This window comes from Lasioglossum baleicum, chromosome 8, assembly GCF_051020765.1.
Source record: "Lasioglossum baleicum chromosome 8, iyLasBale1, whole genome shotgun sequence".
Classification (NCBI taxonomy): Eukaryota; Metazoa; Arthropoda; class Insecta; order Hymenoptera; family Halictidae; genus Lasioglossum; species Lasioglossum baleicum.
Genome location: NC_134936.1, coordinates 16,712,392 through 16,739,993, shown reverse-complemented (window position 1 = coordinate 16,739,993; position 27,602 = coordinate 16,712,392). Strand labels below are relative to the sequence as shown.

The following is a 27,602-nucleotide window of genomic DNA, read 5'->3' as shown; positions in this document are numbered from 1 at the left end:
GAGGAGGTTACTCGATTCGATCTGTATGTGCCTTTTTGTTCACCGATTACGCCGAGATGGATGGATGAATTTTTAGCTTTTGCGCCGCCTCCAAAAAGATTGTATTGTATTTATGTTCGTGTGTATTCACATCAAGTAAATGAAAATTATTTCATACTTTTTAGTGAGTTTTTCGAAGTCGGTTTAATTTTTTTTTTGTAAAATCTTTTATCGAGAGAAAATTGATTGAGTATTATACAGGGTGAGCCTCGTAACATGACGATTGATACTTTATCCGAATTGGAGAAAGAACATTGGGCATTCCATTTAAAAACTGAAGGTGACGCCCACATCTTGATGAAAAAGAAAAGCAACGAAAAATACATTTCAGCACTGTACGTTCCCCTGAAAATTTGAAATCGACACTCACCCTGTATATTCGCTTACAAATTTCTCATGAGAATATTTGTGGAACTTGACGAATTGTAAAATAACAAACCTGAGAGCTCGGTAGTTCTAGTGTTAATCTATCTAGAGCTAGAATTAATTTTTGAAAAGTCAGTAGGGGTAGGAGATCGGAGGACTCCCAAAGTTTTAACAGCAAAGGTGACCGGTTTCTTGGAGGGATTTCAGCGATCTCCGCCCTTCTGCTGACAGTTCGTCGAAGAAGCCTACATCAGCTACTATCTGCATCTGGAATCGAGAAGCTAGTAACGTATTCCGTCGTCGTTTCGGGTCGAAGGGGCGCGTGCCAGCCGCATTTATCGGGCGCGGGGCACGCGTCGAGCAAACAGGGGTTCCGAGGACAATGTTCCCCTTGCAGATGCACACGGTAGGTCACCGAAGAGGGGTACTGTTCCGGGGGTTCTCAGGGAACGAGTGGGGAAGGAGAGAAGCCATGGCAAACCGTCGTCACCCTCGCACCAGTCTCCCGTAGCTAGGGTCGCTACGATTTGGCTAGTCGATGCCGATCGAGGTTAGTCAACGGTCGTTTTCCTGGCTGCGTCGCTAGGAAAAAGAATCTTCTGTGAAGGAGGAACAAAAGGGTCCATTAGACAGACCCTACAGGGAAACGGAGGTACTCTGGGAAAGAAAGTGGAACTATTTCGAGCCGTGCTATTCAAGTTGTTCCGGAAATATCGTGAAGTATTCTGGGAGTTTTTACACCTCCGTAATCGAGATGAAGAGATACTCGTCGGTGAGAAATGCTTGTGCTTCAACCCTTTCGCTGTGTTCCGCTGTTCGTTGAAGGCGATTGTCTTTTGACCCAATTTGTGGGGCTGCAAAAGATGGTGTTCGATCGCTTTGCAATATATTGAACAATTAATGCTCGAAATTAATGTCGGAAAAAATTTTATCTCGGATCGCGACAGACCCAGAGTGCAGTGAAACATTCCGATTCGAACGGCTGAACACAATGCGGGGGTTAATATCAAGCGAACAACGAACCAATTAATTAACACCGCGCCGTTTGTATTGTTCGTGTGGCAGGCGCCGTGTTTGGCGGACGGAAACGGCGATGCGAAAAAGTTCAAGACTGTCGAGGTAAATAGTAAATACGCTTTAACTACGCAGATCGATTCCGGTAAACGGCATAGAACCGAACCGAATCAGATTACACGGCCGCGCGCGTTTGATTACGCGTTTAACAGCGTGGGTCCGCGCTCGGTGTTTGTACAGGAGCCGAACGCGAGGGAGTACCTGCAATTGGCGTTGGCCAGAGTGCTCGAGCTGCAGCGGGAGATCAAAGAAGGAACGTACACAACGGAGAACACCAGCGACCTCGGTAATCTGAATTTATATCGTAAACTTTCCGGCTGTTAGCTTCCGCCCGGCAGTTCCGGCCCGGTGATCGCAGTCTACAACTTATACTCGATTTTTATTCGATCGAACTTCGTCTCCTTGGCCACTTTACTTCGTTCCCTTTCGGTGAACACGTTTCCAATTTCACTTCAAGCATTCTGCCATATATATACATTTCTAAGAAGAACTAGACGATTCTGTATTTATTAATTTGTGTCTCGTATATGATTTTGCTGTGCTGGACCAGGGTTGCAATTTGTAACGAAGAGACAGAGGGCCATTGACCTATTCTCCCGCTGTCATACAAATTATTACACTTTTTGTTTAAAGAGTGCACAGGCGAAAAGTTAATTTCAACAAATTACGAACTCGTTTTTATTACTAGCTGGGTTGCACTGTGAACTTTCAAAAGATTGCTCCACCCCAGCGACGTGTACAGAAACTATAGTGATTTATGATCATTGTTATAAATGGCACCATTTGCTACGTCAATCACTTACAAATGATGAATTGCAGCGACTCGGCTAACGGGAAACTTTTCTGCTCAGGTGAATCGAGCAGCGAGGAGGATCTGACGTCAGAGGTCCTCAGAAAAGTCTTCCAGAATCTGCCAGGAACTCCTAACTCCGTGGAACGTTTATTGGAAAGATCGTCAAGGCCGAGGAACGCTCAATTGGAAGCGATTCACGGGAAAAGGATTCAGTTGCTGGGTTACGACACTTGTCGGAGGACAGCGGTTGAGTTCATGAAGAGTGCAGTTCGCGAAACAAAAAGGGAATCCTCGAAGACGAATCCTTCGGCGAATCATCCTGGATTTCGTTTGGCTACTTACTCGAGGAACGAGCCCCGGCTCGCGCAATGTAGAACCGGTTTGTTGAGAAGCTCGCACAAAAGGGACGGCGGGTACGATCAGGAGATTCGGGAGAGGATGTTGAAGAGCTTGGATCTCCACTTGGCCACCAAACAGAGAGATTACACCGCGAAGTTGATGAGGTCCGCCATCTGAGTCAGGAAATCGTCGATGCGTTCGTGAACCGAATTTTTTAATCCCTACGCCAATGCTGGAATTTTTTACCAATAATGCATCGAATTTTAAAGACAGATTGAAAGTACCTGAGCATTGACGTAAGGGTTAACTAATTTTGCTCTAGTCAGATCATGTGGGACCTGTACCTGTCTCGAGAGTCATTCTAGTCCATGCACGCGAGTCAGAATATTGAGAACTATGAACTACAAATTATTTTTCTAAGATATATATATTTATATTTATGAATATTCTAAGAGGAACTGAACTGTTCTGTATTTATTAATTTGTGTCTCGTATACGATTTTGAAAGAGTGTCATTATTCGATTTTTTTTGGAAGAGTGCACAGGGGAAAGAGGGAATGTTAATTTCAACAAATTACGAACTCGACACGTTTTCGTATGGTCCTATATATGTGTGTTTTTTTATTACTAGCTAGGTTGCATTGTGAATGCAATAATTCTGACGTGTACAGCAGCTGGTAGAAGTTACTATACTACGGTAGCTACGCTACGAGTTCACAATAACTATTAGAAATTGAGAAATTAATTATTCTGAGGAGTGTGTCCTACGTGTTTCAATTCCCCCGTTTTCCCATGGATCTCGAATTTGTCAATTTTGCCAAAGATCTACAGAAAAATCAATCTTCAAGAGACCCCCCGCTTCTGCATTTCGTCCGGTACTGCAACGAAGCATTCGATCTTTGTAAAAAACGTTTATTCATAATGTACAATTAAAAAAGAAAACAAAGACAGTTGAATGTATCTACGATACGACTTAAACGGCTAAATACGCTCCCGCAAACCTCCGTCTTGTGTTTCTTCGAGTGGTATAAAAACTATATTCAGAAGACACACACCAATGGACCGACACACTCGACTAGGCGAAATTTTTTTCGTCGTAGGTAAATCCGCGAAAAATCAGGGTTCTGGTGGTTGGGAAACAATACGTCCTAGCTAAGGCACGCGTGCGACTTCTATAAAAAAATAAATTTCTCCTCCCACCTCCCGTTGTTCTCCGCTAATTCTTGTGAACGTGTTTTTCCCCTTTTTTTCATTGAAATCACAAAACTGCATCCGCGCGTCCTCGACGGAAACAAATTAGTCGGATTGTAGAATCGCGCGAGGACGTCCGCGATGCGATTAACGAAGTATTATGCACATTTACGCGGTCTACACGCTACCCTAATCGAAACGCAGCAGAACATCGACAGTGGAACAGTTCCGGATCGATTAGAACCATTCCTTCATGCTTGAAACACAATACTCATTCCTCGATCATTTCGCTTCTTTTCCCAACCGTCGATTCCGCGTGCGGAAATGCACAATTACCGTCCAATCGTTTCGTTGCCTAATTAACACCGATTTCGTCGACCCGATTAACAGCCAGTTCTTTTATTTTTATTATCGCTACGCTAACCTACGCTATCCTGTCATTGCTCCTCCCTCACGTCGTTGAGAGAACACTCTACTCCCTAATTATCACTTTTATTCGAAGTATAGATCGTTCATCCAGGAACTAAGTGAAACAGCTGAAGAAAAATTTGTTTCCCGTTCCAGGCCTACAAACATGGTCAGAGGTTTCTCGTCTTCGTTGCTCCGGTGTCCTGCGATCCTAGCGATTAGACTGCGGACCTTTAGAACCAAGTATCCCCTTTTCTTGCTCCTTAAAAAACTACTAGAAGAATAAAATTACCGTTCGACCGTCACAGTGCCACGAGATTCCACTGTTCTACATGCTGCTGAATGCTTAATACTAAATTCGCACTGAAAGCAGTTGTCGCGGAAAAATGACAATACTGTGGATCTTAGGGCAAAATACAAATTGTCTACAGCGATCAGGACAGGCAGAAATTTCTTTACTCCTCGATAACTTCGATAAGAAGGCAATTCTCTTTCAATCGTTCTACACTCTTCAATTAATCTTCGATTACTCTGGGAACTTTACATCACTCCAACATAAATAAATTTGCATTCAATCAAAAATAGCTACTGTTTTCAGAGTGTAAATAGTATGTGCGAGTAATTAAAAGTTCACATCGATGATTGAATCGGAATTCACATTTACATCGTTCGATAGACAATTAGAAAAGCACTTCGACCTTCTATGCAATCTTTTTGACAAAACCCCGTGGCACTGAAACAATCGAACCCACTAAATCCGCAGTCCGTCAACTTGACAAACGTCGACCGTCGATCGTATCTGCCGAGTGGTCGCACGCAAAGTTCCTGCCCGACCGTGGTACACGGCTCACAACATCGATTCACCTGTCTGTCGCCTACCGTTAAAACTAAAACGCTTACACCTAACATATAGAGGGCTCGAGCAGCAGGATACAGAGTCGCTGCCAATGTGGAACAGATCGATAGAACCCAGAGAAAAAAGCTCGGTGTAACCGAAAGCAAACTTGTACGAACTACGAACTCCTATCCGTAGCGGATCTTCGTGCGAAATGATAATTTTCTCCAAGAATACGATCAATAGGTTGAAAATAATGGAACAGTATTTTTAAATTCTTCTAAAGTTCTTACTGTTTCAAACTGCGTCGACTGATTTTTGTCATGAATGCGTAAAATCCACTGTCTACGTCGACTGTGGATTTTATTTACTCAAATGGACGCTTTGAGGCGCCTTTAAAAATGATTATTCAAAATACTGTCCACATTAGAGTATCGTATGAGCTATTATCTTCACATCAAATGAAAAACTATCCTAGATCCGAAGAAATGTATATTTCTGGTTGAAAGAAAGAACTTCATTTCATTTCGCACGGAGATCCGCAGTCCATCTATCAGTCTCTCGATCCAGTTGTTGCCTCCGAATACTTCGTACCTTCCCTGCGATCGATCCGCCCGCGCTCTTACGAGTAAACCTTAAGAAGAACTACAGAAAACAAAGAATAAAACGAACTCCAAAGCCGTGAGACACGGTCGCTACGCCATAGATATTTTCCTTCGAATCCTCGAACCGTCGACGATTTGCTAACGAAACCCCGGGAAGCCCCAGCCCAACAGAGATCGAATTCTGGACGAGATCGTGGATCGCTGGACGGTTCCTCAGTGTTGTTGCACCAGGGTAGGCCCGTTCCCTGGGTTCCTCCATGGATCGGGTATGTCGTAGTGGGCTGGTACAGTGAGCAAAGCGTCGTCGGCTGTGCGATCGGCACTGCAGTTCTTCGGCTTCACTCGAGTCGTGTTCACGCACTCGATCGGAAGTTTGTAGAACTCAAGCTTGTAGTTGAAGCCTTGGCTAGCTGCGCGGATGATCGTGTGCAGAGGTACGTCCATGTAAGGCAGCTCCTCAGGCTTCTTATCCATGAAGAAGCCGATTATGCAGCGTAGCACAGCTTGGTGGGAGACTACCAGGATGTTGTCCGATCTCTGGAGCTCGGCCAGCACTGGATCCACGCGGTGCATCGCGTCCACGTAGCTCTCGCCCCATGGATAACGGTAGCGGAGCTTGTCTTGGTCGCGCCATGCGAACTCCTGGAAAAATTCGGACGTTAGTGTCCTGGCGATTTTAATCTGAAAAGGGATTTAATACACTCCTCAAAAGAATTAAGCGATCACTTGTGCGAACCTGAAAAATTTCTCCTACTTTACGCGATCAAAAAACTAACATAGCAACAATTTGACACAGAGCATCTGAAACTAGAGGTTTCAGGCTTTCAAACCAGTGTTTAACGATATCGTTACGGCAATTTTTGACGGAGTTATGATCACGTAAAGTGGGACCAATTTTCCGGGTTCGCACAAGTGATCCCTTAATTCTTTTGAGGAGTGTATTTAATGGAATTGTTAGGCGATGTAGAAGTTGGGGTGAAAAATCCATTTTATTGAATATCTCCGAAACTATCAGGCCCAGACGAAAATTTCAGAATCCAATTTGTGCGTCTTTTAATGACGAATCTCTTGATGGGAACTGCTGTTTAAAATTTGTTTAAAATTCCTGCTCAAAAGTACCTGCGGATACTGCTCCTGCATCTCCTCGTAGGAGAGGCCCTCGCAAACTCCAGCGTACAGTTCATTGAGTGCAGCGACGTGTTCCTGGGGCGCCTCGACACCTCTAGCAGTGGCGATGGTCCTTCGAAGGCGACTGGTCATGACCCTCAGATCAGGGATTCGCATAGCATTGAATTTAGTAGCCAACGCCTGTGCGTATCTCTCTCCTCGAGCGCTGAGAACAGCGTCGCCGCCGACTTTGCCGAGGACGTTGTACTCGCTTTCACCGTGCTAGAAACGAAAGAGAACTTCAATTTCCCACGATCGCCCACAATTCGCAGTTAACTAACCGAACTTAGCAATCTATAGATCAGATACAAAGCTCTTCAAAACAGTCGAGCGCCACTCGAAGTGATGCGATTTTCAATTTCAGCCCCTTATCCTTATACAGATAACATCTGATAACCACGGAACCTCGCGCGATTCTTCAAAATGAGTACAGGGAAGATTCTTTTGTAGTTCTTATCTGTTTTGTGATCCAATTTCAACTATTCTTACTACCAGACCGCAAGTTTCACGCGCTTATGAAACCGCGAATAAATTCAATGCAGAACAGTGAGACTGTTTAAAATTATATACACCCCTGATGAAAAGTATGTGGACACTTGTTCAATTCTCTTCCTGGAAGAAATAGAATCTTCAAGGGATTTAATCAAATTCCATGCGATCTGTTTTGTACAATATTGGAGAGACCACGGATTTTATGCATTTATAACAAAAATTATTATTTACTGCATTTCTTTTCACATTTCTCTAGGGATCGGATCTGAATGTATATATTTGATTTGTTATATCTTTGTACTTATAAATGTATTGAATCCGAACCATTATTTTCAGCACTAATATTTAAAATTGAAATTGAACATAAAGACAAAATAAAAATGTTTTCGATGTTGTTAAAATAGAACACAATTTTCAAAGATTACTGCAGCAAATAAAAGATTTTATTTTTATTTGTACGCACACTTTAAAATAAACAATTTCAAATACTATTTTACCCAGCTCTGTTAACAGTAAATATTGTCTTATAACAATCAAATAGTATACAAATTTCAACGATAAGTGTCCACACACTTTTAAGGGAGTGTAGAAGAGAGAACGTCCACGTAACTTCTTGCGATCAAAGCATACAATTTTTCTGGGCGCGTAAAAATCGGCAGTCCGGTTACCCAACATCGAATTATCATGTTCTACCAACCCGAGAGAAGTAGAGAGTATGAGGCTTCAGTGAGATGCTGCCGAGGTATCCCAGAATGGCAGTCTCAACGTGTCCGGACACCTTGCTGGTGTCGATATCCAACGAACCGGTATCGATACGAATTCGAGGATAGGCGATTTCGTCCATGGGCTCGTAGGACCGTTCATAGTGCGCCACCTTCAATCTCAGATCCTCCTCAGCCACCTTGGGATCCATGGTAGAGTAGTCGGCGCTGTGGCGCAGGATCTCCTTATAATTTTGCTGGAGCACGGCCGGGTCTGGGCAGACGCACTCGATGAAAAGCACGCGGTAACCGAGCTGGCCAGAAAAATAGTCGAAGACCTCGGCGCGCTGCGCTCGTGTCACCAGCGTGGCGTCCAGAATCTTCAAACAGGAAAACTCTTAGAAACTCAAAATAATCGCGTACGGTATCCCGCGACAGCTTGCTTTTGCCGATTTCTTTCTTCGTTTGTTCTTTTTCCGGAGAAGCGGGGATTGGGCGGGCAGAGAACAAGTTTATTTATCGAGAGTCGATGAATATACATGGCGTTGTTACACATCGTAGCTGGGAACCGAGGCAACGCGTGAAACGTGTGTGCAAATCGAAGCGATCCGATCCGATCACGGTATAACGGGATAACAAGCGTTTACGGTTTCCATCGTGGAAAATAATCGGCCGGCGAAACTCGCGCGACGGGATTACACGATTCGAGCCGCGGAGAAAGGCGGATTGCGAGACCGGCTCGAGACCAGCCTTGCGTATCTCGGAGGATTTATGTTCGCGTGCGAAATCTAACGCGTTCGTTTCGTGGGCGTTTTTCAGGGAGAAGATCTTTTTCCCGTCATCTCCGGACCGACTTGCGGTGAGGTTTCACGCGTTCGTTGTGCATTAGGCACGCCTCTAGCTCGCTGGTGATGCTTACAGCTACGGAATTCCCAGCCGCGAGCCACGAGGCGCAGTCATGCATCGCGTCTCCCTGAGCCAGAGCCCTCAAAGCTGCATTCGCTGTGTGGTCAGGACGAAACAGCTCGTGGGACACTGCGTCGCCGTATGGCTCCACTCTTTTTCTGCGGTACTCGCTCACTCGCATCACTGGAACGAGAAAAATCGAACTTCGTTTCAATGTTGACCTGAATTCGCCTGCCAAAGATAGGAAACGAAGAGGCAAGAATATTCTTGGCTTGAGGAGAGGATGCAATTTTTATCGAATTGATCTTCGACGCTGGTTTGCGAAAGATACGTCGCACAGTGGGCAATTTGGTCGAAACTCGATTCAAAATCAAAGAACTTTCGATAGAGATGAGGTAGAGCGATGAAATTTTTTAAAATTAAAGCTGAAACTTTGCAGAATATGGGAAACATAGGGAGATTATGGTAAGAACGTTTTTTAACGTTAAGAAAATTCGTTAAACTTGCACAATTTCAAGAAAATTGTGGTTTTTCCAGTACCACGCGCGGAAAATTTTTTTTTGAACATGCTACACATCATTTCCCGTAGATTTTTTCACGCTGATTTCAAATCTGGTCTCAAAATTTGTCTACGACCTCAGGATTTTGCAAGAAATCGTAATCTCCCTATTTGTCCCATATTCTGCAAAGTTTCAGCTTCAATTTTAAAAAACTCCATCGCTTTACCTCATTTCTATCGAAAGTTCTTTAACTTTGAATCGAGTATCGAATATGCAAATATGCAAATTTTCCTTTCACTGCAGCAACCATTTCATAGACTTCGCGTTAAAATGACGAAACGCTGCAGATCTCGATTTCCGCTTTACTTCTTTTTAGAATGAAAAATCAGAGATTCTACGTCAAGCCAACGATTGATCGCATTTGTTTTTAAACGGAGAGATTGCATCTGCCAAAAAGAATCTGTTATCTCACCTCGCGGTATCTCTGAATGAAATGGATCTTTTTTGTAAGGAATGATATATCCTCTTGAGATATGATTGATCGCTCCCGAATGACATCAACGATTTTTAATCGCTGTTTATACGATTATTTTCAGACAGCGAGGACTAAAAAAGATTCTTGAAAAGAGGGGTTGCATCAGGGAGTTGAAAAATGCATTGATCAAATTTCTACGTGAACTGTAGCAAGATTAAAAACTCTCCACAGAAATCCTCGGTGATTTAACGACGAATCGTATTCGCGAGGAACAAAGGGGACTCCGCCTGGCCAATCAAGACGATTAAAGCACGGGCACTCTATCTTTAGATCCAATTAATTTGAAACACCGCTGTACAGAACTCCGTGTCGCAATTCCGATACGAGGCAAACGGTAAACAAGGTTTATCATCTGCTTTTCGTAAAGATCGTTCCCGGCAAGGTTCCTCGAGCAGGGAAGCTCGTTGTCCGAGGAAAACCACTTCAGCAGCGACAAGATAAGCATCCCGATGATCCGGGTAGATGAGTGTTTACCCGACGAGGGTCAGGAAAAAAGGAATGAATGCGTTCAAGGTAAATCGTAAGTCATAAGCGACGGGGCTACGTAACGCAGTCTGCGTTTTATCGCTTGTAAATATTCGACAGGGTGGAGGGGCGAGGATGCGGAAAGAAAAATCATTGCAATTGATGGACGTTGACCAGACCAGGGAACGGAATAATTTAACATGAAATCACAGCTGTGCGCAAGAAAATGGAGAGAATGGTTCATCGGAAAAATCGCGACAGGTTTAGCCTGCGGATTTTTATGCGTTCGAGACGAGAATAGACAGAGTTTTTTTATTTGCATCGATGATTTATCCTCACCTTTGGTGGAGGTGCCGTTCCAGTTGAGCCTGCGCGACAGACATTGCGCCACCTGGCTTTTTCCACGGCCTGGCAAGCCGCATATCGCGACAACCACCCCCGCGAATTTGCGCGGCGACTTCGTTTTACCCGGCGTTCTCATAGCGATCTTGTCCTTTCCGGGCTCTGCAACCAGACAAAACGAAAAACATGAGGAGATAGAACCGTTCCCGTAAACCGGGTGAGTCACTCTCCAAGACCGGGCATCTTTGTTCGGCCCAGGAGAAACGAACCAGTCGCAACAAAGGGCCCGAACAAAGCCCGAGCGACGCCGCTGCATAAATATGCAGCGAGAAAGCGCTGCGTTTCCCTCGCCAGACCTGGCTGCTTGTTGCTTCAACGTCGGCCAAATTAATCGCTCGCGAGCCTAATTTAATCTTGCAAGTCTGCTTAATCATCCGGGTATATCATGCACGGAATTTATAATTTAACTCTACCTCCTTAGGAACAAATATCACGACGTCCCTGATAATTATACAATTTCATTCATTTCGTGTAGATAATTTTTGTTGCATGAATATTAGCGGACTACTGATCGCTTCCTGCAGTTTTCAAGACAGCTGCTAATGATCATTCCTCGCGGCTAAATCCTGATTTGGGAGCACAGTTCTACGCAGTCCTGGCACCGAGCCGAGCCAGCTATAGTTCTCCATCGGGCGATCATAAAGCCACGACGTGAATACATGCAACTCTAAACGAACAAACGAACCGATCGCGTTGCAAAATGTTCGGGTTGCGAGGGGAAAACTGTTGAATCATGCAATGACGGATTTCCTCGGCCATGACAAGCTCGTTCTACCTGTTTCCTGCGTACCTTTGATTTTCACAACCGTTCATTACAGCGATAATTATTGTGCGTTGAGAGATAAGGCTTGACGCAAACAGAATTTTTGCGAGCATAGTTGCGGAAGAAACATGCATTTTTTTATCAAAAAGAAGATACAATGGTAGCTTGCTCGATGATAGAGATTATTAAACAGTGCACACAGTTTTCCTCCGCAATTAGTTGCTCAATTCCGTTCAATTACTCGATTACTCCTCCGCAGTCTGGCTAATCGATGATCATCGACTCCCAGCAATCTCCTCGCGTTTATGTAATTGCGAGCACGGTAATACTGGTCAAATGCATCATTAGGAAGATTTGATTTATCGTAATCGTGTTCCAAGGAACTCGGAAATCGGTGCCATCTGCGCGAAGCGCATCCAAAGTGCAGTCGGAGACGTGCACCGTCTTTATTAGCGTAACGTCATAGGGATATTTCGATGTTTAAACTATATAATCGTCCCGCTAAAATAAAACAACAAAATACAGGCTGACGCGGTTGACAGAAAGGGACGGAAAATCGGTAGAAATTTCCCATCCTTTTCCCACTGCCACGTGTCATTTAAAGCTTCGATCGGCGCTGGATCACGTCCAATAATTCTATATCGATCCGCGCAATACTAAGTGGAATTTCGGCTGTGTTAATCGGTAAATAAATAACAATATCAACGATACAGTCCCCTGTGGATATTCAAAGTGAAAATTTTCCGTCCCCTTCTTAACCGACACGTGTCGATGAAAAATTTCGATGGGAAATTCATGCATGTCGCGTCCAATAATTGTGTCACCGATCTATACACGAGGAAACGGAATTGGAGCCGTGTAGATCGATTTCAACTATAGTTATACAGTCACTTGTTCAACATCTTTTTTGTACGCGTAGACCGATCAGGGAGTGGAATTAGAATCATGAATTTCCGTTGCCATGCTGCAGTCTCTAATGGACAAGATCCCATATCTTCGTACGTCAAAGGAAAATGCAAATTCCCTTTTTCCCTGACACGTGTCCAATCAAGTATCGATCGCCATTGGGTCCAATAATTATGTCACCGGTCTACACGACAGGAAATGCAATTAAAATCGTAGTTGTTAATACAAGCGTTACAAGCTTTAACTTTCCAACCCTTTGTCACTGATCTGCGTGACAAATGAACCCCGATTTTCAAGATACAAGCCTTATTAACACTTTACAAATTTTCTTTTACATTGCAATCTTAAATGAAACTATTAGATGAAGTAATTGAGTGAATGACTTGTTAGTTCACAATGAAAATTGCTGTTGCTATTGAAGGTTCCATTAAAAAGCGTTCAGCCATGAACAATTTCTCAAAATTATGCGATAATAACCGGTCGGTACTGTGTTAAATATTTAGAACTACGATAAATTAGGGGTTGCTTCACCTAGAGGAAGAACCCAGAAAATCGGCAGAGATTTTCCATCGATAAAGTAGTGTAACGCCATGTTGCTCGTTAGAATACCGATCAGGTGTCGTTTCCTTGTCTAAACGGTCAGCTCGAATCGGAATCGGTCGCTCGAATTGGAACAACGACGGATCGGAATCGGAATCATGTCACACCGTTGTCCGAACGAAGAACGAACGTTCGTAGTTCTCCTTACCGATCACACACATGTTTCCACCAACGTATCCGCGACCCTCGTGTTACGGAACACACAACAGAAGAAAAGAACAGCCGGGATCGATAATGCTGAACGCGTTTCGAAGAAATACTACCACTACCAACGAGAGAGCTGTTCGCTCGTGCTAATTGTTCGCGTGTGAATTTCTAACGAACACTGAGACGATCGGTGTGGATCCCACGCGAGCAGACCGTCCGCGAACTTTATATTTAGCGTTTCGCGAAACAGATTCAGCCAATATGTACTTCTCTTTCGGCCGGCCCCTTTCGCGAAGACATCACTCGCCCGTTGAACACGCTAATTCGCGTTGACCTCGTGACGATCATTGTTGCCGGAATTTTGGCACATTGTCGACTGCCCGGCTCCTCAGTGATGAATGAAATACATTTCCTGCGATCGAATTTCGCCGACCATTCACTGGCCATTTCGCACCCATCAACCGCGCGAATTTCCTAGCAAAATACACCGTGGGAACTGTGCGACGGAAGTTGCAACAGAATAGACTGCGGAAGAGTATGAATAGGTATTCTGGGAAATTTTCACCAAAATGAAAAATGAAAATTTTAGCCTCGAGGCACAAAACCGAGTTGGAACGGCTCCGAAAATAGCTGCTCTAAATCGTGTTGCTTGCTTTCCGAAAGACTGCAGCACGAATTTTCGTTGAAATCACGTGAAACATCGTTTTTAGGAAAAGTGCCATTTGAAATTGATGGAGAAATGGCTATTTTGAAACCTGAAGAGGACTCACGAGACAGGTAACAGATGGGAATTTCAGGACTATAAATCATACTAATTCCGTGCTCAATATTTCCGAAATGCTATTTAAGGAATCTAGTATTAGGTATATAACGACGCAAAAATTAAAATATTCTATTTCTGTGTTTCAGATTACTAAAATAGAAATATTTTATTTTGTGGATGAAATTGTTCAAACAGAAATATTTTATTTTATATTTTATTTTAAATATATAGTATACAGTATTTCAAATATTTTTTTCGCCAAATAATGCCCGCCTCTGCACCGTACCTTGTGCGAGGATTAATAATTATATTTGATAGATATATCTTATTATTGTCAATAAAATTTACTAAAATTTGTAACAAAATTAATTATTAATAATACAGGTGAGTCGCGGAATACCTCGTTTATGAACGTGAAGCAGTTAATGTATCCTATCCATTGGAAAAACCGAAATTATTTTCATATACCGGTGTGACCGTCATACCGGAAAAAACAGGAAAATTGATCGTAGTAGCATAGTCCAAGGATGTTTTATCGCGTTCTATCTTCTTCTGTACCGGTCTTATTGTTAGACACAACAATCGTGGAAAAACGATAAAAGGTCGCTCCACTCGGACGAATTCCGAGGGCGTCGAATTTTTACAAAAGCCGCCCGCCTAAGATTTCGTCATCCGTTTCTTCGCTATCTGCTCCCGCTCCGATTTTTTTCATTTTTTCATTCGCGGTATCGTTACGTGCCGCGAGCCGTCAGCTATATCAACAGAATTAATTACGAATTAGACCCCTTGATCTCGGGGATCAAAGGGCCACGGTCGATTTCGTGTCGGCTCGCTTTCGACTACGTCTCGCAAAACACGCTGGGAAAAACGGATGTTTAACGAGGTCTCCTATTCACAGCCTACTTTTAGATATTTGTTCTAGTATCGATCGTTAATGGCATGCGAGCAAACAACATTAATCCGATCGCCGAGGAATAGTTAGCGTCGAGTTTTGTTTTCGTTCACACTGTGGTCAGAAAGTTTGGCATGGGAGTCAGTGTTGATTGAAGATGTGCTCCATAGGTCAACAAACTTAACCCACTGAACGCGCTTCGTCTGCCGATGCATTGCTGGTAATTTTAAAGCGTTTCTTAAGAGCAGGAATTTGATGTGTGAGTCATCAATCTACGGAGCTGTTTCTATAAATTGCTGTTTAATTGAGATTTATGAAACAGAGGAATTACAGTTCTTAAAATTCGTTCCAGGCATTGATGATTCGAAGTATTGTTTACCAATGTACGTGTTCAATTTAGAAATGCCACAACGTGACTAGCAATCAGTGATGCTTTTAGTGTTACTTTGAAAGATCGTAAAACAGCTCCGAATGTTTTTCAACAATGCACACAATCTGTTTTGTCGGAACTGTTTACCCGGAGCACGTTCTTTTTCAGAGTGTCGTAACATCTGAAGCAGCCATTACATGTTACACGATCAAGAAAGTGGAGCGGACCGCTTCGGCGAATTATTTAAACCGTGTTGTTTATAGAAATTCACGTGACTCGGGGTTACTTAATCTGCAGTTCGGACTGTTTATGCTAAAGGTCGCTACAACGTGTCGTAGAATTATTATTTTTCCTGGACTTTACTCAACCGGCGGAGGCGACGACGTCAGAAACATATAAATACAAATAGTCCGATTATTATTCGTCGATAAGAGCGTTTGCGCAGGTGCTGTCAGGCAAAGTATCGCTCAGCACGCAGGTTGAGCGTATGTTTCAACACATAGTTGGTGCGTTGACCTGGCGATATGTCGTCACTCGATTCATTATTCACGCACTCGAGAATCGCATCGGCCGGCTGACTTTTCTGCGCTCCGATGTGCGAAATTGTCAGGCCGGTCACGCGAGATTGGAAAACGCGAGAGAAACAATAATACTGTGTTATTCAGGCAATTATCGATCCGTGGCGCGCGAAGAAAGAAAAATGTACAGTCCCTGGTCATCGAATTAGGACCACTTCAAATTTTCAGCATTTTTCATGTTTTCCGTAAAATTAAAAGGCCTGTTGACATTGTAATGATTTAGTTTATTGACTAATAACTAGACTGTGGGTCCATTCATATAAAAGTTATTCTGATTTAAAGTGTGTGGAATCAGTTATGCTTCTTACTGTATGTACATTGGGATCTCCGTGATCCTAAAGACGTGTAAAACGGAAGGAGTTTACGATATAACCATATTATACGATTATATCCATAAAAACGAAATTTTTGTAAGTGGTCCTAATTCGACGAGCAGGGACTGCAAGAAGATCTGCATGCGTGCGGAGATGACAGGAGAATGATCGCGTGCAGCACCGGCACGGCGCGAATCGATGATCCACGTTTCGTGACGCATCGCTGACACCCTTCGGCGAAGGGAGGGAACAAGGTCAGCCGGGAAAAATCGATAACACCGTCGAGATATTTCCCGCGGGTTGCATCAGTCGGAATGTATCACGGTTCTCACGCCCACGCTTCTATTTCGATTCGAGTGTCGGCGAGCGTGCCGCACGATCGAGCCCAGATAACGAGCCTAATTGTCGCCGATAACCCGGCTGCCGAAATTTTCGTTTATCTGCGAGAATGTCGAAACCGTCTATTTACGTAACGCGTGCGAATATAGCTTTATCTACCGGAATGATTCGAGCTTTGCCAGTATCTGGCCGTGACACTGATAATCTGCCTTCTAAAAATTCCCCAGTTACACCCACAATAATATTTAGCTGCCGTTGGAAATTCTGTTTGGCTGGCAGAGCTAAACTTTAACCCATCTGCTAATAAACGCCGACTTCATTCGCAGCCAGACTGGCACTACCGCTTACAAACCTCACCTTTAACCCCGCTGGCGTTTTTCTAGCGCTTTTTGTCGCGGTCGCGTTTCTTTCGACATTCACGCTTCTTTTACTAGCTTTGGCAATGTCGTGATCTTGGGGGAAAGTTTGAGAAATTCACGGGTACCGCGATTGAAAGTCTCCGGAAGGAGAGGTACTGCGAGTTTGGTAACCAGTCCGCGCGTTCACGGTGTCTGGAGAATTACCAGGACTTTTATCAAATAGTCTGCATAAGTTGGCAATCGGATGAAAGTCCACAGGAAAATGTTTTGCATCGAATAGATAGGGATCAGCGGTTCAGCCGCGACCGCCAGATACCAGAGGATTGAAATAGAATGAACAGTTATTACAGCGATTGACGTGTCCCGACATTGTCTCGCAGTGGAATGGGTTACGGTACTTATCAACGAGCGAACGTCTCTTATCGTTATTTGCCGAGCACTCTACGGCGAATCAAATGCTCAAGCCTCCGCCAAACGTGGATTACTCTAAGATCCCGCTAATCCTTATTTGGGTTACGTATTTTACGTCGAGAGGAGATCAAAGCTCGATAACAAGTGATTTCGAAGAACTTCAGGTGCGCAGTGCCTTTGATAAGAAGTCGTAGATCCCGCGATAATGCTATCTGGTCAAATAACGTTTGATAGATCGGAGTAACGGTGTCCCTAAGATTTCTTTCGGACAGCTAGATAAACGGTTTCGATAACAAATTCAAGCAAGAGACTCGGCAAATCGATACGGTATCGGACGAGCGATAGGTTAGGATCCGCGCAGTTATGGTCGTCCGACCGAGCCGTTCCAGCCGACATTTATATGCGTGCCGGCAAGGACAGTATAAATAATTGACGTGTGTTCTGAAAGCGGTACACGTGCAACGACTATACACCGAGCTGCTGCTCAGCGAGAGTGGCCCACCCCCACTGTGCGATCATGCTCGTTTTCATTGTCTCCAGACCTGCACACATGTTCGACACACGCTCGTCCCTGCATCCGATGCTGCTCCAAGTATACCGGGTGGGACAGATAGAATCAAACAAGTCGGTACCATCGATTTTATCAGAGACGAGTAATTCGTCGAAACATGTCGAACGAATCCTTATTTACAGACACCCTGTAGATTCCATGGGATATCCTTGAAGAAACCGTTTCGCTCGCCATGGCATCCACTCCTTTCACATTTTACCGCGAGGTAAACACGCGTGTCGCGACTCGCTCGGCGTCTCCCTCTTGAATAATTTCCCGTCGACCGTCTGATTAGATTACGAACACGCAATCACGCGATTTATGATACGCAACAAGCGAAGACGTTCGTCTGACGCAACCGTAATTGCCGATGGATATCGCGCGCACATGTTCCTCCTCGAAAATCGACAAAATCTAGCTTGAACGCTGCATTTCGTTTCGCGCGAACGTTCGCCAGCTTTCGGTAGTTGCTTTGAATATCCCGGAATAATTACACGCGTTTTTACGAAGCGATAATGGAACGGCCGTAAATTTCCGCCGGCAATTATGATCGATTACGTGTCGGTGTTATGCGCGAGATCGTGGAATTAGGTAATCCGGAGAGACGTGCCACGAATCTCTTGATTAAACTTCAGAGAATCGCGCGGGTATAATAAAAACGAAAGAATCGGTGACAAGGGCATCGTTTCTCGCTCGATGCATTATTTCTGCGGATGCAAGTGGGTTACGAGAGAAACTCGAGCGAACAGCGTACGCATTGCATGCACTTTCCACCGAAATCCCTTAATTTCTCCTCTCGACAGGCGAGCAAACATTCGGAAGCTCTCTCGCGTGCGCTACCGGAAGCCTTTATCACCGACTTATCTAAACTGTCACGGTTATTAACGACGGCAAACAATCGTTAATCACCTCGGGAAAAGCGAGAGATCTGTTTTCGAGAAGCCTGTCCGTCAAACACAGAGCTCTGTTTACATTCTTCGCAGCATCTCCGTCAACTAATGATCGTCTTCAGAAGTTGGTATATCTCGTGAACCGGATCTCGCGATTCTACAGCTCGTTTTCTCGCGTCACGTGTCCTTGCGATCGCGTGTCTCGTCGGATGTCTCGAGACCGCTGCGCGTTTTTCCTACGATACCGTCGCTATCGTTGTTTAAACATCGAAGGGGACGACAACAGGAAACGCCCCTGGTATTCTCCCGAGCTGATTGGTCGCAGAGACGCGTCGACGATAATTAACCAGCCAACGCCGATTTTGTTTATCAGCGCTGAACATTTTATGTTCGACACCCGATCGCTTCAACTCGTTCGCTTCGGCCTCGATGCATTTATTTATGTCTGATAAAGCTCGAGGGGAATCTAGGATAACGGTATCTTCACTCGAATTGTTCGACTGTGTTTCGCGGTGAACTATGCTCGCGTAAGTTCGAGCTAGAGAGCCGGAGGCAGGTCGGGGTACATGCGGCACGATTCTATTTACCACTCGGCGTATTTATAGCGACCGCCCGAATACCCCGAAGAGAGACCAGACCGTTCGAACCGGTCCCTGTTTACCGAGGATCGTTCTCCTCAAGGTGCGCGTCCATTGGGATACTTTTTGATCCTTCGATTGTGTGCAAAATCAATCTTGGAAGTACCGGAACGACCACTGCGTAGTCGTCGGAGAAATTCATCTGCGATTCAAGCGAACGCCGGACAATAATAATAAGTGCACTCTAATGGAATGTATTACGATGTTTAATTGCTGCTCGACTATAAACAACAACGGCTAAACATAAACCAGCACCCGAATCAACCGGCCGAAAGTCCACAACAAGCTTTTGTTTGCTACATTTCCGAACCCCGTTGCATAACGCTGTATCGTCTACCGATAAACCGATCCGAGTTATGTCGCAACGGGCGATAATCGCGGGAGTTATCGCGGCAAGCCAGATCGCTCGCAAGTAAACAGAAATCATTCTAATGATCCTTGTAAAAGAAAAAATGGTTACCTTTGCGCTGCTCCTCAACGCTGGGAGTCATGGCGTCGGCTCGAAGGAGGCTCTCCTTGTTCTCGGCCAGCGTGCAGGTGGGCTCTTGTGTTCCCTCTTGCAGGATGCCGGCTTGCAGAGCTAATTTCCTCACGGCGAGACAATAGCCGAGAATCGGAGCGGCCAGGAGCTCAAAACAAGCGGCCACCCAGGGCATAACCGACGCGGTTAGGTCAAAGGACGATTCCTTCGTCTCCCGGTGTGTATGCTTCTCCGGGTGGTCTCGCAGGTGCACGACGGTGCACACGGGGGGATCAATGACGATGATGATGATGGTACGGAAAAGACAGCGTTCCTCCTATCGGAATCCGGCAAACAGGAGCCCTCTATTTAAACAAAACGAAGCGCTTGTGTGTAGGTATGTGTGCTATTATCCTATCGCTATATTCCGCCACCAAGAATCTCCCAGGGCCGTGGGTTCTCCGGGCTAAAGTTCTTCCGAGAAATGATCGCTGCTCGTGTGCCGTATTATCGATAACAGATCCTCCCTCATTCCAATTTGCTTGATCCTCACTTCCGGAGCCAGTTTGCGAGCTTCTTTGTCTTCTGTTCTCAGTTCTATCCGCCTGCTGTCCTCGCCTATCCTATCCTCTTCTCGTTCCAACCCTTCAGGGTATAATGTTTGATTCTCTCTCGGTGTGAACGGGGTATGTACCACCTCACAACGGAACCTCGACTTCTTCACGGTCGTATGCGAGCTGCTCAACTAGCTACTCTAATCGGACCTCGGTCCTATACTACTTGCCAGCCGTTTCTTGATTACGGGTCGCTTCGGACCTGCGCACGCGCTGCCCCACAGCTGCTTTGCTGGTAGTTTACATAGTCACGGTGCTGCTCCACCGACGTCGTCTACCACAGCCGGCGCTCCTTTCTCGCCTTCTCTGTTGCCTGTCGTCTTCTTCACTGTCTGTCCTTTTCTTGACGATCGTTTTCCACGCTGTCACCCTCTGGTATACTCGTCTATCTGGCTCGTTTACCTCTCGCCTGGACAGGTATGCGACGCGCTTCTCTGGATCGGTAGGTCAGTTCTCCGGCCGAACCGGTTTCGGAAGATCAACAAGCCCTACGCCAGACTCTTCAGGTATCGATCCGTGGCTGGTGCGACGATGAAAGATTCTCTTACTTGCTCTTTCACTCTCTCTTTCCTCTGTACGCCGACGCGATCAATGCCAACGTATCACGCACATGCGACAACTAGGACTCCGACTGTGCGAATAACTCGTGCGATCAAGGGAAGGTTCCTGCCTCGAGGAGGTTCCAGCGACTGATGGTCCCTCATCCGCAGCAGCTTTTAGCAACATCGACCCGGACTTGGTAGGCGCCCTCTGCACCACACAGCCAATAGAATCACCCGTATCCCCTCCGTCGTTGCCCGGCAATCACGTTGAAAACACGTCGAACCTTCTCCTCACGTTTGCCGACAAACCGTTGTTGATATTCTTTCGATGGCGATGCGATCTTCGTGCCTCTTTGCCGGATCCCTGTGATCTTGGGAAATATTGTTCCCCGAGACGTTCCTTGATCCGCAGACTCGGAGACCATCTGGCTAGCTTAGAATAGAGACTCTATATTTGGAACTTGGAGCTATGAGCAAGTTCGCGGAGGGTTAGAATGATCCAGACGGTTGAGAATTGATGGCAGTTGCTAGAAGTAAAGAGAAGTATCGATCAATTGATCGGGGCCTACGCTGGCGAGACCCCAATTGAGCCCGCGGGACTCCAGAACGTTCCCCTGGATGATAGATAGATTCACCCGTAGAGTATACTGGGTGCTCCGAAAATTATGACATTTTGGTCGGAGGAGGAAACGAGGTTTGGGGTGAAATCGAGGGCATGTTGATATTAGAGAGGTTTGACTTTTGGGAGCCTGGGAAAATAGTTTAAAATGGAAATCGGGATCCTTGACCATGGACAACTTAATTGGCTCCGTATAACAAACTGGACCCAGTCCAATTCGAGCCTCTGGTCCCCTCGTAAATACGATTGGAGTATAATTCCTTAAGGTACAATCTTGCTAACTCGAAACAGCATCATTTTTAATCAATCCTAAATTACTAGATCACGTGGTTAGGGGTTAGCTGTGGGTTCACGAAATGGTAAAAAAATCCTTATCGATCGAGACTTCCAAAAATTACAAAATAATCGCCGCTAGATAATGTGTTTGAGAAATTGTGAAATAATAACAATTGGATAACTTGTTTTCCACGAAACACTAAAAGAACTTCGGTACTAAATTTGTATGGACAACATTCGGCAACAACGTGGCGAATAAAAATCCAGCTGAACGATTCGCAGACGAAGCATTCCGGAATAAAAATCGCCGATTCCGCAGAGAGGTCGTTTGTGCAACGATTTTACCATAATAGACTCAGCATATCAGTTTTGCGGGCGCTCGGTCAACAGGAAAAGCAAGAATGTAGCGATTTTTCAACGGCTAAGGACGTCATAGAAAAACGTGGTGTCGTTGAATATGTGGTAGACCGGCTGCGCGCATCCGTCGAAAACAGATCGCAAACAGATGACGATTGTTTACGGGGACTCGAGAGCTTCGAGATCGCCGGTTTGTCTATTTCGCCACAATTATGCGACTGTTGAAATTATATTTGCTCCGATTATTATCTCGAGACGAACCGAACCGTCTGTTGTGTGTTCCTTGGCCTGCTAGCCGAGCAAAGTCCACACGCTCGTTTCTTCTATTTCCCCAATGGCTTTTAAGCGGTGGCTTGGTCTGCGCGCGTGTGCAACTTGCTGTCATTAAGCCTCGGAATGGCGAATCATTAACGTCTTGACCTGTCAAATTACATCATAGGTTGACAGGCGGACGACCCGTGGACAGCGTGCACGACGATCACTGATCAATTTGAACGAGAACGACGAAATAGCTCTGCATGAGCGGATGCTTGTTAAACTGCAGATTTTATTATTTTCTTATTCAAGCAACGAACCTTAATCAATAAAATATGAAATTCTTGCGTATGAAATGACTGAGCTTAGAATTTTAGATTCTTATTAATAGACTGTGGATTTTATGCATTTATGACAAAAATGAGTATGTACAATTTAAAACAGTGGACATGTTAAAAATATTTAAGTACATCAATGCATTACTTTATTATCTATTTGCCTCCTGTGTCCAGCAATCAATGCAAATATTTTTTATTTTCCATAAAGATCCGCAGTCTACTTATTAAACGTTTCGATCAAGAAATGCTATATTGCAGTCTATATAATAAAATTATAAAAGTGTCTTCGTAAGAAATGATTTAATAAATATCTTTATTAGAGCACACGTTATGAGAATCGCACAAAGTCAAAATAAATTAATTCTTGTTATAATTTTACTTTTAAATAACGTTCATTTAAACGTCAACCATCGTATATTCCTTTTCTATTTAAATATTGATTAAAAGCTACGACGTTCGTTTTTTGTTGCATTAAAATATGATTCTAAAAGCACTTTTAGTTTTTCCCGAATTTTCCATTTTTCCGTGATACTTTTCCAATTTTTCTTATCCTATAACCTAGTTCGGACTAATACGAACATTTTAAAAAAAGAATTAGCCAAATCGGTCCAGCCGTTCTCAAGTGATGCGCTTACCAACGAACAGCATTTGATTTTTATTTATATAGAAGATTCGTCTGATGTTTCTAATGTTTCAGATTACACCTACTCGTTTTTGTCATGAATGCATAAAATCCGGTTTCCAGTTATCATGGTGGTAATTCAGACAGGAGAGTTGTCGGCGTAGCAAGTCGCTCGTTTTTCTCGAATTAGCTCACGTCTAGAAATTAGAGAAGGTGACAGCCTTGGTGCGATCCTTGGAGGTATCGGTCAACCTTCCAACGCAGGCTAGTTTAACACGCAACGATGTGATGGTCGGGTGCATTATTCTATTTGTAGCAATAGAACGGGAACGGTGCACCTTCTTGGCAGCGATCGTTTCGGTGACGAGGACCCTCCAACTCGATTCGCTTCTAGACGATTTGCTCGTCGCTCTCTTCTCAATTGAGTTACAACAGCTCGCGGATCGACAGGGTTCATTCCGCGTTACCCCTGGATCCGCTCGTGACCTCTATCATCCTCGATTTATCACACGACGCTCTTCGCGAGCACACTTTCATCACGTGCAAGGAAATTCGCCAAGTTCTCTCCCTTATCTGGGCGCGATGGATCCCGAGGCGCGATTCCCGCTTACGTAGGTGGAGAAACCGAGAAATCTTCCGTTACCACGAAATGAAAAATATCTTTGATAGCAATTACTCCATCAACGAATCACGCGCGTGGAAAGTTGTGTTCGCTTGGACGGTGAAAGCACGTGCGAGATAATTATCGCTGAATGACGATCCTAGCTCATTAATGTTTTTCACCTAACTGTGATTGCTTTTGTTCTTCACTCGTTGGGGATCAATTCTTTTTCTATTCCATACAGCAAAGTAATTAAACTTTTGTAATCATAACAGAATTATCGTGAAGACCATTAAAAATGGAATGGTATCTTCGCATGACAAGATCAATTATATCAGCGACCTCTAAAATGTAGAATCAGGAAGATAACATCATGTGTTGTGTATCTAGGCCAGTTTGTATCAGGATTTCGTCAATCAGAAAAAAAGAAGCCGGCTGACCAGAGTTTATTAATAAAATTGCTATACTTATCACTGTTTTATTTGGTACACGTATATATAGAAGCTACGGTTATCGTTTTTAGAGTTGGTAACGCGAGATTCTCACAATCGCCACGAGTCCTGGCGTCAACAATGATCGTCGTTGACTTTCCTGACATTCGTTGAAAAGCCCTGTCACTGTTTTCCCCGGTGACGAATTTATGAGGTGACTTATCGTTTCCCACGGTACACAAAGGCTAGACCGTTCTATTAACATTAAATTGGTAGACGCGATTTGCGCAAACGAAAAAAATTCCGCCCGGGAAGATGCGTCGCGTGCGTAACCGACTCACCAGTTGTTCGCAGACGGTTGCGTAACAGCCAGTTGCATAATTACTGCACAACTTTGTCATTGTAAAAGTTGCATTGTTCGATAAGCGTCTGGGACGCTGTGATTACGCGCTCGGAATCTTAGACGATGGTGGGTCGCACAGTGGTCGATTTGCTCGAAGAAAATGGGGAAGAAAACAGCTCTCGGTTCATCGAGTCCAATTAATAAACTACGGATTTTATGCGTTTATGAGAAAAATAAGTAAGAGTCATTTAAAATAGCAACAACATTAGGAAAATTTGAACATACTATTATATTATTTTCAACCTACTAAATACGGAAGAAAATAAGTTTCTATTTCACCTCAGGTTGCTGCAATTCAGGTAAGAAATGATTATTTTGCATAAAGATCCGTCTACTAATTAATGACATTAGTAGACTGAGAATTGCAAAACAGTGAAGACATTTAAAGATCTGGAAATTAATACAGACGATTATTGATACTAAATTCACAGTCTGGTTCTAATGTCAATTCTCTTCTAGCAAAAGAAACGGGAAGTGTTTCCTATTTATTTATGTTAATTAATTCACTGATTCATAAAATGAATGATAAGTCACGACAGCGTTTTCGTAAATTTTCCTAACAGTTTCTGCTACTGTATTATCGTGGAATACTTGTCGACATACGTTGGCCTCGCTTTTGAAAGTGTATAACCTCTGATAAAAAACAAATAATTCTTCGCATATAATTTATAAGTATCAAAGGAATATAGGAAGTATAGGTTTGAAATCGCCGCGGTTTGGCCTTGGCATAATTCGCGCGTTGATCGCCAGAGTGCGCTTCAAGTCGATCATTTGAATTGGCTGGTACGAGTACTTGTGGATCAGGTAATTCATTTTATATTTAATTAATAAGAATACTGGGTTTAGTCCTAATTCTAATAATGAATATGCACGAAAAGTATCGCAACTCATTAACAATATAAGTTCTGCAGGAAAACGATTATGTACGGGTTGTTAATGCGTTTATTAAAATGACGTATGTACAATGATTATGAGAACTATTTTGGCACGTAGTTACGGGGTGTCGAAGTAGAAAAACTTATTACAAAAGACGAGGTTACTATGAATAAATAAGTGAGCAATAATATCGTAAGGCACCTCTTAAGTCCTAATGAGTATTCCACCTACAATATCGGGGCGTTATAAAATCGCTTATTGCTATGGTATCCATATAATATTCGGGCCGTATAAAATAGTCGTTCGTTGTAGTAGAAAACGAAAAAATATTGTTATAAATATTAAGTCAAAAAATACTGACGGTGTAAAAGTTCAATTTGGTTTGTGCATTTTGATTATTTGCCTCTACACTACCGGTAAAAATGTTTCTCTAAGGTCGTTGGCTTCGCGCGTTATGGGGTAAACGTTATATTTCGTGCGAAGCCTATTGCATTTGATACTTTCGAACGGAGATGTTCACATTCTCTGGTCAGGTTCCTGACAATAATCATAAATCGGTATCTCTGGTGGTCCGTCCATTATCAGTCTCGGTGCGCAACTTCTTGTCACCACTACTACGGACAATGTCACTGCCGATGCAGCAGCAACGTGCCATGAGAATACCAGAGCAACACCTTCGGGCAGCATTGAAATCGCAGGATAGACACGTATCATGTGTGCTATCCAGCTACCATGAATCAACGTGGTACAGGCTCTCAGTAGCTTCAATTCGGGCCACACGAGCTCCAAAATAATGGCTACAGATGTTGTCCACACTATGAACGCTAATATTAAATTGACTATAGCATTGCTACCCAAACTGCCCCAGAGGAAGAAGAATCCTTCTATGAAGAAGCTCTGAGCCAGCGCCATTTTGACCAATCCCTCGCTCACATTATGTGGAAAGTAGAAATTCAGAACATCGACTAGACCAGAGAACGCGAAGAACAGATAGATCGTAGCCAGCACAACTTTCGGGGACACAGTCCCGACTTGTGGCATTTCTCCTGTGATTGTGCCAGCTAGGCCAATAGCGGTTGCTATCAGCTTCAAGCTTCCCTCTATGGGATGGTTGTGCAATAATCTATCACATTTCTCTAGCAGCTTTAACCCCTTCGTGTTGGAATCGTCCCTGGGTCGCAGGGAAACCCAGTACTTGGCGTAATCATAGCACCACTTCAAGCCGAACCCGTAGAATATGAATCCGGTGAGGAGACATGGCAACGAGCTGTCCATCGACGTCATTAGGAATTGTTGCCCACTTAACAATTAATCTGAAAGTCATACGATTTGTTCAGACATGTTGGACTATACATATTGCAGCTTAAAATGTATGGAATAGTTGGCACGACGAAGATACAGGTAGAAGATGTACGTACAAAGGAAATGTATGGTTTTGTCATTACTGTAATTATGCAGTTATGTAAAACTTACCCTCTGGAGCTCTCACAGCTTCACTTCCTGCACGAAACGATGCACGATGCACAATGCACAATGCACAATCACAATGAGTGACGCAGCAACGCTATAAACATCTAGTGGCTGAAGCAGCAACTAAACTGACCCCTGATGCTATGCAACCAAGAATGCTTACCTGTCGTGCACGGCTATCAGGGTTTGCTGAAGAATATTAATTAGTTTTTGTAATTTTAAACAGGTACAAGACCGAGAAAATTTACTATCAGGCATTAGTTGATCATGAAATAGTCGACTTCGAATACCGACATCAATAGTTTAAGCACAGACGGAAAGAAGACGTCCATCGACGGAAATCAATATCGAAGTACTTAGATTGGAGTTAAATTTAAGCTAGATTTAAATTAGATTCAAT

The 27,602-nt window shown here is 43.9% G+C and overlaps 3 protein-coding genes across 5 annotated transcripts; 1 reads left to right on the top strand and 2 right to left on the bottom strand.

The window, feature by feature from the left end:
- Positions 1-232: 232 nt before the first annotated feature.
- LOC143211659 (uncharacterized) lies at positions 233-5,270 on the top strand. The gene is made up of 4 exons (XM_076429509.1): positions 233-1,177; positions 1,471-1,524; positions 1,660-1,765; positions 2,331-5,270. The coding sequence occupies exons 1-4, from the start codon at positions 1,160-1,162 to the stop codon at positions 2,786-2,788; spliced, it is 636 nt and encodes a 211-aa protein (XP_076285624.1). The 5' UTR covers positions 233-1,159; the 3' UTR covers positions 2,789-5,270.
- Positions 3,202-21,103, bottom strand: LOC143211656 (6-phosphofructo-2-kinase/fructose-2,6-bisphosphatase). Of its 3 annotated transcripts, none has more exons than XM_076429504.1 (6): positions 19,799-21,103; positions 10,756-10,920; positions 8,930-9,099; positions 8,007-8,390; positions 6,770-7,039; positions 3,202-6,292 (listed from the first exon to the last, which is right to left on the bottom strand). In XM_076429504.1, the coding sequence occupies exons 1-6, from the start codon at positions 19,992-19,994 to the stop codon at positions 5,864-5,866; spliced, it is 1,614 nt and encodes a 537-aa protein (XP_076285619.1). In that variant the 5' UTR covers positions 19,995-21,103; the 3' UTR covers positions 3,202-5,863. The 3 variants fall into 3 exon arrangements, with proteins under 3 accessions (XP_076285619.1, XP_076285621.1, XP_076285620.1); XM_076429506.1 differs by lacking the exon at positions 19,799-21,103 and adding an exon at positions 13,236-14,124; XM_076429505.1 differs by lacking the exon at positions 19,799-21,103 and adding an exon at positions 13,019-13,208.
- Positions 21,104-26,192: 5,089 nt separating this feature from the next.
- LOC143211658 (transmembrane protein 45B) lies at positions 26,193-27,361 on the bottom strand. The gene is made up of 2 exons (XM_076429508.1): positions 27,206-27,361; positions 26,193-27,045 (listed from the first exon to the last, which is right to left on the bottom strand). Exon 2 carries the CDS (start codon positions 27,014-27,016, stop codon positions 26,249-26,251), a length of 768 nt encoding a protein of 255 aa, XP_076285623.1. The 5' UTR covers positions 27,017-27,045; positions 27,206-27,361; the 3' UTR covers positions 26,193-26,248.
- Between the last annotated feature and the right edge of the window lie 241 nt (positions 27,362-27,602).

What these genes read in the sequence shown, in the direction of transcription:
- LOC143211659 (XM_076429509.1), top strand. An exon ending in AAAAGTTCAAGACTGTCGAG is followed by an intron (nt 1,525 to 1,659) that starts GTAAATAGTAAA and finishes GTGTTTGTACAG; the next exon opens with GAGCCGAACGCGAGGGAGTA. An exon ending in GGAGAACACCAGCGACCTCG is followed by an intron (nt 1,766 to 2,330) that starts GTAATCTGAATT and finishes TTTTCTGCTCAG; the next exon opens with GTGAATCGAGCAGCGAGGAG.
- LOC143211656 (XM_076429504.1), bottom strand. Translation starts at nt 19,994, where the DNA reads ATGCCCTGGGTGGCCGCTTGTTTTGAGCTCCTGGCCGCTCCGATTCTC. An exon ending in GAACGGCACCTCCACCAAAG is followed by an intron (nt 9,100 to 10,755) that starts GTGAGGATAAAT and finishes TTCTCGTTCCAG; the next exon opens with TGATGCGAGTGAGCGAGTAC. An exon ending in CGGCTGGGAATTCCGTAGCT is followed by an intron (nt 8,391 to 8,929) that starts GTAAGCATCACC and finishes TCCTGTTTGAAG; the next exon opens with ATTCTGGACGCCACGCTGGT.
- LOC143211658 (XM_076429508.1), bottom strand. Translation starts at nt 27,016, where the DNA reads ATGACGTCGATGGACAGCTCGTTGCCATGTCTCCTCACCGGATTCATA.